This window comes from Delphinapterus leucas, chromosome X (assembly GCF_059928025.1).
Source record: "Delphinapterus leucas isolate spDelLeu-1000000601 "Yukka" chromosome X, BTC_Dleu_Yukka2, whole genome shotgun sequence".
Classification (NCBI taxonomy): domain Eukaryota; kingdom Metazoa; phylum Chordata; class Mammalia; order Artiodactyla; family Monodontidae; genus Delphinapterus; species Delphinapterus leucas.
This window is the reverse complement of record NC_143150.1, coordinates 96,341,525-96,355,351: the sequence shown is the minus strand read 5'-3', so window position 1 is coordinate 96,355,351 and position 13,827 is coordinate 96,341,525. Positions and strand designations below refer to the sequence as shown.

Sequence of the window (13,827 nt, the reverse complement as noted above, 5' to 3'; positions counted from 1 at the left end):
AAGTATGCACTCCAGTTGACTTATGACATACCCTGTATTTATCACATTGTAAATGTCTGAGTAATAATTCCATTAAAAGGATCCTCTGTAATTTACTTAATCATCCTCCTGCTATTTGCCATTAGGTTGATTTCAGTTTATTTTCCAATAAACACTGATTATCAACTTTATAACATACACCTTTTCTCATGTTGTTTAGCAACATCCCTGACCTCTACCCACCAGATGCCACCAGCCTGCACACATACCCCATTGTATAAACTGGGCATTTAAAAAGTACCATTTTAGAGAGGGTTTGTTTTTTTGTTTTTTGTTTTTCCATTTTAGAGTTTTTAAATGAGTATTCTGTCTTCTAAATTGAAATAGCATTGTATCATTTCTGTTCTGTGTAAGTCTTGGATAATAACAGACTTTGTTATAGACTTCTGTTTTTAAATGCGTGTAATGCACATTGCTCTATAAAAGGCTTTTTTCATTTATTATGAAAATCTTTGTATATCAAGTTGTCTTTAACATCTTTTAATATAATTTTAAAGGTGCAAATGACAGACTGAATCTAAGGCAGTAGTTTTCAACAGGAGGCTGTTCTGCTTCCCAGAGATGCTTGGCAATATCTGGAGATATTTTTCGTTGTCACAGCTAGGAGGAGGAGTTGCTACTGGCTTCTAGTGGGGTAGAGGCCAGGGGTGTTTTTAAACTTCCTACAGTGCACGTGACAGCCCCCCCACAAAACTGGAAAAAGAGTTTTCCAGTCCAGAATGTTTGTAGTACTCATGGTTGAGAAACTCTGATCTACGGTATTTAACTGTAAATGGAGATTCTTTTGTTTTTCCTGGAATTTAAATCTGTCCTGTCATCGCTCAGATACCACTTGAATAATGCTGTGCTTAGCTGTGTTGTTTTTCTGATGAATATAGTTTATCCAGTGACAATTTTAAGCAGTGACCAATAAATATGTGTTGTTTCCATATCATTTAAAAAATTTTTTCTAGGCCAGTTGGACAAATGCAAGTAAAAAGCAGCGAGAAAAGCTACTTGAGCTGATACGTCGTCTTGCAGAAGATGATAAAGATGGTGTGATGGCACACAAAGTGTTGAACCTCCTGTGGAATCTGGCCCATAGTGATGATGTGCCTGTAGACATCATGGACCTGGCTCTCAGTGCCCACATAAAAATACTAGATTATAGTTGCTCCCAGGTGAGGTTGTGCTGCCTTGCTCACTTTTTGTGACCCTTCTCGTTCACCATGAGGATGGCTTAGATATAGAATAGTTCCAGATTTTTCTGACATTGTTATTTTTGAAGTGATCTTCAAGAATTGACATACTTTGTTCATGTAAGTCCACCTTCCTCTTAGGTCTCTATGTCTAAGTTTTGTGCATCATCTAAAAGCAGTTTAGTCTTCTTAGTAGAAAGACAGTATAAACAAAACAAGTAATATAGTGGTGGTAGTGTCAGATGTATGGTGCTGAAATACCAGTTTCAAATATCAGTAGGCCATATAAGATACTAAAGTTGATTATGGACTTTAGAGGTAAGAGAAGTTAGGTTTTCTTTGCTTCTTACGGAAATTAAGAAGAATTAGTAGAACTTCCTAAACACTAAAACATTTAGTGCCTTCCCTATGAGCAGATCACACAACAGCTTCCCTACATTCTAACTTCTAGCATGTGTATCTTTTTAATTCATGGTAAAATGAATATTGCTGAGTAATTTCCTACTTGTTAAAACTATTTCCTATACTAATGAACTGAAATTTAGATAAGAACTAATAAGCTCACATAGGTGTTTTCTTTTTTTTTTTTTTACTGCACTTGTACTAGTAGTTCATTAAGTATTTAGTATACCAAATAGTAATAAGAACCTTGAGTTTAAATTATTTCATTAAAGAGAGACACAAACACAAAATAAAAATAATCTGTACTTAAAATTGTTAGGTACACAAACCTACATTTCTGATTATTATTGACTCAGGGAAGGAGTAAAGTATGAGAAGTAAAATATATCTGAAGTTATTTTGATTTTATAACATTAATTTTTAATTGCTTATACCTGTTTCTGTCTCTTTCTCTCCTTGTGTGTGAATTTATTTTTGGTGAATTTTTTTCACTCGGTTGCCGTACTATTTTCTTGGTAAAACATAAATTTTCAATGTTCCTTACTATGCTAAAAACAAACCCATACAGAGTAACAATTGGAGTTACACGTTATTGCTGGATTTTATTATGTGGTAGACTCTCTTAATACATTGGATAAAGCTAAATGTCTACCTCCTGGCAACTTAAAATCAAACTTTTCAGTGTGCTTAATACCTTTCTGTAGATATATCTGAATCCGTGTCATGTTGAGTTTTTATAATAGTGTTTTACTTTTGGGAGTTTTGGTAGTATATGTGGAATAAAAATGTACTTAAAAGCAGCTCTTTATTATTCTTTACTGCAGTTACAGCATAATGTGTATGATGTTAATCTTAAAAGCTCTATTTTGTAATTCTCAAGCTAATTTGAAGGTGGAATTCTCCTGAGTATTGACCTATATAAAACATTGAAATTGTTTTTTAAGGACCGTGACACACAGAAGATACAGTGGATAGATCGCTTTATAGAAGAACTTCGTACAAATGACAAATGGGTAATTCCTGCACTGAAACAAATAAGAGAAATTTGTAGTTTGTTTGGCGAAGCACCTCAAAATTTGAGGTAAGGCTTTTAGCAGAAAATTTCAATATTTTTATTTATGTATTTTCTTGAAAAGAAACGGCATTGTCAGTTGGTGAAAGCGAGTTTTAAAAAAGAAAATTACAGTGGGGTGACAGGACGCTTACACATGGATTAAATTTGAACAAAAGAAGATTCCTTTATCATATCCACCTCTTTTATTGATGAGGAAGTAAGACACAATTTAGTGATAAGTATCAGAATAAAGATGATAATATTGCTTTCATGTTATCTTTTCCAACTCTTATAACCAGAAAGTACAAGAACAGATTATTCCAGTAACTAAAGTTTGGCATGTAAGATATTTAAAGTCGGCTATTTAACAAACTTTAGCTAAAATAAATCAGAAAGTATTTTTAAACTATACCTGTCATCTTTCATCATTTGAACATACCTGAAATCTAGTGTTTGAAATTAACTTTAAAAACTATTTAAAAAGCCAATAGGTTTATTTTACTGTGAAAACTTCTGTAGTATGTCATTTCAAAGTTAATAAAACGTTAAAACATTGCAAAGTAAACCAATTACGGAAATATAATGTCTGTAAGAAATATATAATACGGATTAGGGTAGATACAGGCAAAAAGGGAAACAAAGCAGGAAGGATAAAATGCAGTGAGGAATGAGATTAACAGATACAACACATGCCACTGAAATTATCTGGCATACTTGATGGAAATAAGAGATAATTCTGTACTTTGAATGCCTAATAAAATTTTAACAAAAGCACTGTCTTTGATTAAATTCTCCACTACATTTACAACATAATCTTTGTGGTGCTAATGTTACAAGAAATGTTTCTATTTTATAATTCTGGAAATAATCATGTAAACTTGTAAGTGCTTTGGTACTACTGTAGTATGGGAGAAGAAATCAGTCATTGATTTTCCCATAGTGTGAAATTGGAGAATATTAATGCATAGTTTTTGTATGAAGGAAGAATAGTGGAATTAATGTCTTATTTTTGAGGCATTGATTATTTTCTTTTAAATAGCTTAATATTGTCATTAAAGAAAATAAATGGCCCAAAGTTAATTCTCTTATAAAGGAAACCATTTTAAGTGTTTAAATTAGTATCTTGGAATTTAGATTGTATAAGCTCTTTCGATTACAACAGAGTTTAATTGCCTAATTATATTGTTAAGTTCTTCTCGTTTCAGTCAAACTCAGCGAAGTCCCCATGTATTCTATCGCCATGACTTAATCAATCAACTTCAGCACAATCATGCCCTAGTTACTTTGGTAGCAGAAAACCTTGCAACTTATATGGAAAGCATGAGACTATATGCTAGAGGTATGTATTGTAAGCTAACATGAACTATGAAAAATAACAGCAGTTTTCCTTACCAGCGTTTTTTTTTTTCATCAGTTACCTTAGAAGTGACAACAAATGTATTTTTAAAGATGCGAGGTAGTTGATTTTATAAACTGTGTTCCTTTATGAACTTGTGATCCACTTTTACTCCCAAATCTTACACACTCTAAACTCCAGGCCAGCATTTCAAGGCTCTTTACTAAGTGCTTGCCTTACCCACTCTCCTTGTTTAAATTGATTTATTTTTCTTCCCTGCCTGGGAGCTCTGCCTGTCTATACTACAATTGGTTGTTACCTTCCTAGGTATGTACCTGACTCATTTTCATCCTTTGTTTCCTTACTACCACCACCTTTATCTTTTCAAGAAAACTTTTGTCTAAGTCTGTTCTTGCAAATACTATAGTTCTTTTGTAATCCTAAGTCCATGTTTCATAAGTTCTTCAGACTTTACGAATTAAAAGTTTATAAGAAAGAGATCCGAGGCTACTAGAATCCACATGTTTACATTGGTTTCAAAGTGTGAATTTGTTTTAACATGTTAAGGTAAAGATTTCTGTGGTGTCAACAGTCCGTTTTTAAGCGCCTGCTGTATGTGGAGCTCTGTTTCAATGTGCTTTTGCCCTCTGACAGTTGTGTCTGAGTCTGTGTGCTAGGGTACAGATGGGTTCTTAGTACATATTCCTCTGTCTTATGCCAAACTCATAGGCCCCAAAATAAACCCCAGAACTATCTTGTAGGTTTAAGTTTCTTCACATTGCCATAGAAGGAAAACTTTATATTACCACAGAGATAGAATTGAACATAATGGTTACTGAACATACCACTCCTTTAACATGTTATAGTAGAGTCTGCAGAAGCCAATATACGTATTAAAAATGATATTTCTAATACTCATTATTTGAAGAGTTAGACTCTTGGCATTGTTGAATAAAATCCCAACCAAGGTGCTTATAAATCACAAGGTTTTTGCGTTGCTTAACACTTAAGGTACGTACATACATTCCCATATATAAAACTCAGATAAACATAATTGAAAAACTAAGCAGCTCTCAAGATACCTGAACTGATTTTGTTGACTCTGTTCTTCCATATACCACTCTGGGCCAGCTGAGTCCTCCTAGTTAATAGATTGCATAGCCGGTTTAAGCATCAGGCAACTGATAGGCACCAGGCAATAATCTTTTATCATTTCAGTCCCAAGTTCCATCTAAGTAGCATGATAGAATAATCAGGGCAACATAGGCATGCAACCATATGATTTATGTTATGTACCAAATGCAAACAAAATCTGAGAGAGGCAAAAGAGGTTTGCATGTAGTACTCCCAAGCATTCAAACATCTCGGCTCAGTTTAATGTTAACTCACATTCTGTTATGATGCCACCTCTTCTTGATGGTACAAAGCCCTCACAGATGCCAGTGCAGGCCTTCCCCCCAAATGAAGCCTTAATATAAACCACATGTGTTGCATTGCTAATTTTTACTTAATTTATTTGCATGTGGTATTTCATTTAATTTCATTGTCAGAGGTTGAGAATCCTGCTCTCGAGGCTATCAGGAGATGATACATGTACAGTTCAGCCTCACTAGGGTTTTCTTTTCCTTTGTAGTCAAATTCTACATGAGTCATTGCTTCATCTCAATTTCATGGACTGAATGTCTTCAGGCTTCAGTTTCCCTTCTTATATTGTCTGTATCTTCACAAAGTAAGAGATGTGAATCTGCATAGTAAGATTGCCTAGATTTGAAACATGACCTAACATATTAGGTGTATGACCTTGAACAAGTTATTTATGCTAGAATAATGCCTGGTACATAGTAAGCCCTTGAATTCTTGTTGCTACTGATATGTTCCCCTGACTTAATTGACACCATACCTTCTAACTATCTTTGATACTTTTTCTTCCTCTATTGTAGTAATCTTCTGATTAATACTGATCAGTCTCCAGATACTTAAATATGGGGGAGAAAGTAATTTTTAAAGCTAGTAAAATTTTCCTTGTTAAAACAAACTTTTCACACCATTTGGAAATCGATCAACCACCGATTTCCAAATTTGCAATTCAAAAATAAATTACGTTTTAGCCTCTATATAATAAAAGTGTTGCATGGATCCCATTAGGTATGAGACATTATTCAGCAGGATAACATCAGGCTTCTAGTTTACTGATATTCTCAATTTCTGATAAGTATTTCACCAGTATTATTTGTCCTGCCAATGTTTCATCTGTACTAGTATCTTAAGCTTTGGCCGGGTGGGGTGGGGTGTGTGGCGACATTTCCTCAATAGTATGGTCAGCCGATTCTGCCTCCTGTTTTAACATTATTTAGATAAAGTAATGAACTTACTAAAATTATCTTCAATATTTACTCATGTGTTCTTATTGCCTTCAAGCATTGGTGCTTACCAAGTCATTTTTTTAAAGTTTTTTATATGCATACAGCACAGTATAAAACCATCTCTCAGTTTTCACTTAAGGTTTACCTTATTGGTAGGATAGACTTTGTACTGAATTGAACACTTATAAAAGTTTTATTTACCATTTTTCCTGGTTTCTGGATAGAGTTGGAGGACTTGTCTTTATTGTAGATCACATTTTTGCATTCTGTCTTCTGAGGACTGCCACTTTCAATTACCTCCTCATATACAAGGAAACCCCAATAAAATTAACAACTGATTTATCAGAACATTGGAGGCCAGAAGGCAGTAGGACAACCTATTCAAAGTGCCAGGGGCAGGGAAGGGACTTGACAACTAAGGACCTTACATTCAGCAAAACTGTCTTTCAGAAATGAAGGCAAAGTAAAGACATTCTCAAACGTTGCGATAATTTGTTGCTAGCCAACTTGCCTTTGAAGAAATATTAAAGGAAGTAATTAGGCTGAAAGCAACTGACAGCAGACAGTAATTCAAAGCCATGGGGGGTGGAGGGGGGAATAGAAGACCTGAACAGTATAAACCCATAAACTGTACCTAAAAGATATCTGTAGGGCTTCCCTGGTGGCGCAGTGGTTGAGAGTCTGCCTGCCGATGCAGGGGACACGGGTTCGTGTCCCGGTCCGGGAAGATCCCGCATACCGCAGAGCGACTGGGCCCGTGAGCCATGGCCGTTGAGCCTGCGCGTCCGGAGCCTGTGCTCCGCAATGGGAGAGGCCACAACAGTGAGAGGCCCGCGTACCGCAAAAAAAAAAAGATATCTGTAGAATACTCCACCCAAAAACAGCAGAACGTACGTTCTTCTCATGTATACACAGAATATCCTCCAGGATAGACCATACTCTAGGCTATAAGCAAGCCTAATTAACTTTAAAAGCATTGCAATTATACAAGTAGGTTTTTTGTACGCAGTGGAATTAAATTATAAATTAAAAAGTAAATTTGGGAATTTCATAGGTGTATGGAAAGTATACATTCTTTACTAAACAGTGGGTCAAAGATGAAATGCCAAGTGAAATGAGAATATGCTGAGATGAATGAAAAAGAATAAAATGTCAAAACTTACGGAGTGTTCCGAAATCAGTGCTTAGAGGAAATTTATACTGCAGAATTCCTGTATTAAAGAAGAAAGATAGCAAATCAGTAACATTTCACCTTCAAAAGGTAGAATAGAGAAAACTAACCCGAAAACAAAAAGGAATTAATAAAGGTTAGAGCAGAAATAAGTGAAATAGAGAAGAGAAAATCAATGAAACTGAAAGTTGGTTCTTTGAAAAGATCAGCAAAATTTACAAACCTTTAGTTAGGCTCAGTTGTGAAAGTCAAAAAGGAAAGGCCATCAGATCACTAACCTTAACAAAAATTTAAAAAATAGAGAATGCCAGATTACTGAAATTGACTCAAGAAGCAATTGAAAATTTGAATAGATGTATAACAAGTAAAAAGATTGAATTAGTAACCAAAAAACTTCCCACAAAGAAAAGCCCAGAACCAGGTTTAGTGAATTTCATTAGTGAATTACTGAATTTACTGAATATTTAAAGAAGAATTAACACCAGTCCTTCACATATTCTTTCAAAAAGAGGAATACTTCCAGGCTCATAGTATGAAGCCATTATTATCCTGCTACCAAAATAATACAAAGACATCAAAAGAAAATTGCAGATCAGTATACCTTGTGATATAGTCAAAAGTTATCAAAAAAAACAAGCAAACAGAATCCAGCAACATATAAAAAGGATTATGCACCAGGGCCAAATGGAATGTATCCCTGTAACACAATGTTGATTTGACACCCCAAGTCAATTGTAATATACCATATTAATAGAATAAAGGGCCCAAACTATGAGATCATCTCAGTAGATGCAGAAAAAGCATTTGACAAAATCCAACACCTTTGATTATAAAAACATTCAGCAAACCAGGAATAGAAGGAAATTTCCTCAACCTGATAAAGGGCATCTCAAAAAACCTACAGCTAACATCATACTTAATGGTGAAAGACTGGCTGCTTTCCTCTTAGGATTAGGAATGAGAAAAGGATGTCCACTCTAGTCCCTTTTATTTAACATTCTACTGGAGATGTTAGCGAGATCAACTAGACATGAAAAAGAAATAAAAAGCATCCAGATTGGAAAAGAAATTGTAAATTATGTCTAATAGATAACACCATCTCATATACAGAAAATTCTAAAGAATCTGCTAAAATCTATTAAAACTAATAAATGAGTTCCCCTAGATTGCAGGAATTAAGATCAATATACAGGAACTTCCCTGGTGGTCCAGTGGTTAAGACTCCACGCTCCTGGACTTCCCTGGTGGCACAGTGCTTAAGGATCCGCCTGCCAATGCAGAGGACATGGGTTTGAGCCCTGGTCTGGGAAGATCCCACATGCCACAGAGCAGCTAAGCCCGTATGCCACAACTACTGAAGCCTGTGTGCCTAGAGTCCATGATCTGCAACAAAGAGAAACCACCGCAATGAGAAGACTGTGCACCGCAACGAAGAGTAGCCCCCACTCGCCACAACTAGAGAAAATCCACACGCAGCAACAGAGACCCAATGCAGCCAAAAATAAATAAATTTAAAAAAATAATAATGACAAGAGCCAGTTCATGTTAGCCTTAGCCATAAGCTAACTGATCTCTTTATTTATTTAGAGCTGAATGTTTATGGGCAGAACCACCAACCATCTTGTTTATGTTTTATAAGCCCGGAAACGCCTCTGTGGCGAAGTGTAGGGCTCCTCTATTCCTATTTAGCATAGAGGGATCTTCTTACTTCTTGACTTTTCTTGATTATTGTTTGGCTTTCATTGAATGTTTTCAAATCTCTTCCCTATGTTCAGGGTCCCAGCTCTTGATAAAGTGCTGCCACCTAAATAAAAGGGAGAGGATGCTAAAACTAGTGGGTAAAAGTTTGATAGACAAGCTATTTACATAGTCTCAAAGTATCTCCCCACAAATTAATTAAAAAGGAAAATAGTAACTTTACAGTGGAGAAAGCTGGTGGAAACCGCATTGACCAGGTGATCAAAGTTGACATGAATACTGCCGCAGAATGACATACGCTGTTCCTCCTGATAATGATTCTTTGAGGAGGATATAGGGTTACTCCTGTTACTCTTTGTTGCCAAAATGCCTAGCCTGAATCTAATCACGTGGAAGCATCAGAGAAGCCCACATTAAGCAACATGCAACAAAATTGGCTCATAGTTTTATAAAAGGTCAAGAAATAAAAAGAATGTTGAATTCTCCAGATTAAAGAAGAATTAGCGTGACAGCTGAAAGCAGTGTGTACTTAATCTTGGATTTGGGGTAAAGAAGGCATAAATGGACATTACTGGTAAAATTGGAGATATTTTTTGGTTATCTTAATTTGGGAGGGGGGCAGTTGGGCAAGGATGCTCCTGGAATTTAGTGGGTAGAGGCCTGGGATGCTGCTAGATATCCTACACTGCTGCATAGGGCAGTTCAACACAGCAAAGAATTATCCAGCCCCAAATGTCAATAATGTGCTGTTGAGAAGCCTTGGGTTAGATAATACAATACTATTGTATCAGTGTTAATTTGATAATTGTGTGTGGTTATGTAAGAGAATGTCTTTGTTATTCAGAAATGTTCATTGCAGTATTTAGGAATAAAGGGACATGTCGCCAAGTTACTCTCAAATGGTTTAGAAAAATTACACACACACACACATATATACATATATGTGATGATTAGTTAAGCAAATGGGGCAAAATGTAAACAACTGGTGATGCGAGTAAAGGTCATAAGTGTTTCTTATATTATTTTTTAAACTTACTTTTGAAATTATTAAAATTTCCCCTAGAAAAGAACCTGACAGACAAAACTGTGTGTAAACTCCTTGTTAAGGAAAAAAGTCCATCATTTATTCAGGTACTTTGACTGATGCTCTGAAAAAGAAAATTGCTACATAGTGGAATAGAATTCTACTCAGTTTCTTGAGAAAACCTCTTGAGAAGTAGTGCTTCAAGTCCTGAGCCCTGATGAAATTGACTTTTTTTGGGAGTAGACAATATGTGCTTAGGACTTGGGTAGATAGCAGTATTATGTGGAAGTAGAAAGCAGGTAGTCATAATACATTGGGCTGCTCTTCTTCACCAAAGCATCAAAAGATGTTTCTAAACATTGTAAGCGGTCCATCTTTACAACATGTTAAGATTTTGTTCAGAGAAGAAACCTCACTGTATTTGAAGACATTTATTGGACTTCCCTGGTGGCGCAGTGGTTAAGAATCCGCCTGCCAATGCAGGGGGCACGGGTTCGAGCCCTGGTCCAGGAAGATCCTATATACCGCAGAGCAACTAAGCCCGTGTGCCACAACTACTGAGCCTGCGCTCTAGGGCCTGCATGCTGCAGCTACTGAGCTGAGTGCTACAACTACTGAAGCCTGCACGCCTAGAGCCCATGCCCCGCAACAAGAGAAGCCACCGCAACGAAGAGTAGCCCCTGCTCACCGCAACTAGAGAAAGCCCGCGTGCAGCAACAAAGACCCAATGCAGCCAAAAATAAATTTTAAAAAAAATTAAGACATTACCATTACTATGTCTAAAGCGTCACACACAACCAGAATTCTTTGGCACTAGCATACACATACCATAAGATCCAGGGTATGGAAATATCAATAATTAATGCTAATTAAATTATACAATTTCTTTTTTAAAAAATTACATAATTTCTTATTCCTGCATAACTTGCATCAACTTTCTGGAAGAAATGTCACTGATTCCCAAGTAGTTGAAAGCACGTGTTCAGAACATTTGCTTCAACTTTCTTCTGCTCTAAGCCACAAATTAACTTGACCATTTCCAGATCATATATGGCTTTTTCCAATAAAATAAAAACAAAAAAACACTGTCCAACGTGTTTTTAGGACCGGAGGTGCTTTTAAAGATTTTTTTTTTGCTCTGGTCTTTCATTGCAAACACTATGAGACTTTTTTCTTCCATTGTAGGGTATACTCTAATGAAAGTAAAACCAAAGGGTTTACTAGCTTTATTTTATTAAAATTTTTTTAAGGAATTTCCAAATTAAGCTAGGCCTAGTGACCAATATATACCCATCATCGTGCTGTGATAGAAGGGTAGGTTTTCTTAAATTTATCTGAGAATGTTCAAGGCTTTCATAACATGCTGGTGGTGATTATGGTATGATAACTTCATTATGTAGAGTAGCATCTTGCGTTAACTCTAACTTCCTAGATAGAGGTTGGTAATATGATTTTTTTATAACATAGGCCACTCAGGTCAGTCTTAGGCTGTAATCAGAAATTCATTATGTATGAAAATTGGGCGAAGGGGTTGTATGAAGAATTATTTTTGACAGCACATTTAACAGACTATTTTCTTTTCGTTATGTGAAAGGAAAGGTTATTTTGGTTGGGAAAAAGGAGATGGGTAGAAACTACCAGTAATTAGTAGATTTCATGTTGCCTTTTAGTGATAAAGGATTAACGACTTTTTAACTGACTTCCTTTGATTAAAGTCAGCAATGATATGGATAACCATGTGTATAATGCAAGATTTTTCTTAATTTGCAGACCATGAAGACTATGACCCACAAACTGTGAGGCTGGGAAGTAGATATAGTCATGTTCAAGAAGTCCAAGAACGGCTTAACTTCCTTAGGTTTGTTTTAAACAATTGGTGTTGCTCTTTTTAAGACAAATAAAGAATACCAAGTTGATATGCTGTATGACTAGGTCTTTGTTAGGTGGCTCTTGCCATATTTTATTTCCCCATGTGGAAATCATTACATGAAAGTCACAGGACATTTCCCTATGTGTTCATTATTAAATATTTTTAAATTATTGGCTGAGTTTTAACTTTTCTTCTTTGACTGCAAAGACGTATTTTGAAGAGAACACATTTAAACCTTTTGTATATAGACTTCTGGTCTTCATATTTGTTTATATTTATTTTTAAAGAAGAGATTTCCATATTTTGACAGAACCAGGTAGAGAACCATATTGACCTTAATGATATCATAGACAGTAAGGAAATGGGGAGAAAAGGCTGTTGGACCAGCACCCCAAAAGAGTGATTGAGTTCTTTGGTGCCTCGTTTATCCTAACAGTGGCTGACAAAGGCAGTCTGGAGTCATATGTTAACAACATTATTCTGATGGGGATGAAGAAAAGAGGTTTATTCCCTTAAGCCAAAGTTAAATGTAGTCCAAGGCTTGATTTAATCATTGATGTTTAGCTTTTAATGATTATACACTTGTAGATTTGAAATTGTTAAAATTTTTCATGATGAGAGGTTTCTTGTGAATTCAGAAACCACATCATATAGCAGAAGAGCTTATTCAGATCATAAGCATGCTGAAGGAAATGCCCAGATTATCAGTGCCTCAGAAAATCTATTGCATTTGTTATTTTGATACACTGGGGAATTTTCTCCTGGGCTACATTAATTATAGGCTTACGTTTATTGAATTATGTGCTTACTTGGAAGCATTGACATAAGTAGGTACATTAAGATTTTAACTTGAGGGAAAACTCTAGACACCAGATTTTAAGAAATTTGGCATTTGTTTAAAGTGAAGTGGTTTTGTGTGTGTTTTGTTTTTCAACCATCTAGATGGAAGGACCTTCCTCCCCAGATTGAGAATCATTGCCATAGTGAGCCATTGTTATTGATTGGTGTGTGTTGTATCTTAGATTGCCTAGAACAGAAGGGTGGTTATCAGCTCTTTTGCTAAATTAAAGTTTGGGATCAGAGAACTTGTTTTTAGTCCTTGCTCTATTAGTACCTATCTATATGACCTACAGCAATTCTCTCAAGGGATGGGAACCGAACTTGACTATGTATTTGGCTTGTGTTAAATGCTTTACATAGCAGTGCAGGGAGGCAGGTATTATCCCAGTTTGATTAATAAGAAAACTGAGATTCGCATGGCTTAAACTAGCTTGTTTGAAATCACACAACCAGTATATCATAGTGCTGCACTACTCAACTAGGTGTATCTGACTTAAGTCTGTGCTCTTTCTATTAGACCAGTGATTTTTCAAACCTACAGTGGAGCCTTAGGGCTTCTGAGGAGCTTCCTCCAAGATTTCTGGACAGGCAGTAGAGGTTTTATCCCCATTTCTCACTTCTTTCCTCCTCTTCCCAACAATTGAAACATCTCTGCTTTTATTTTTATACATTGGCCTTCCAAATGGAATTTTTGCTTGAAGAAAGTTTTCTGCTGCTGTTTTTAAAAACCAAAACAAAACAAAATACAACTCAAAACTGAAAACAACTGTATTTTATCATATTGGACCTCAGTTTCCTATCTGTAAATTAGAGGTGACAGGGTTAGGTGGGACAGGTGCTAGAAGCCCTCTT

General features: G+C 35.9%; 1 protein-coding gene across 9 annotated transcripts in view; it reads left to right on the top strand.

Annotated features, from left to right (window-relative positions):
- Window positions 1-13,827, top strand: part of USP9X (ubiquitin specific peptidase 9 X-linked) — a 122,718-nt gene that overhangs the window by 52,130 nt on the left and 56,761 nt on the right. For 7 of the 9 annotated variants that reach the window (XR_016391381.1, XM_089904612.1, XM_089904611.1 and 4 more), the window contains exons 12-15: window positions 993-1,199; window positions 2,564-2,700; window positions 3,864-4,012; window positions 12,036-12,123. Coding sequence is in view for 8 of the 9 variants with exons in the window: in XM_089904612.1 (XP_089760738.1) it covers window positions 993-1,199; window positions 2,564-2,700; window positions 3,864-4,012; window positions 12,036-12,123 (581 nt within the window). In the remaining variant the exon portion in view is untranslated. The remainder of the gene's footprint in view (window positions 1-992; window positions 1,200-2,563; window positions 2,701-3,863; window positions 4,013-12,035; window positions 12,124-13,827) is intronic. The other 2 variants (XM_089904610.1, XM_022556408.3) reach the window with 1 other exon arrangement.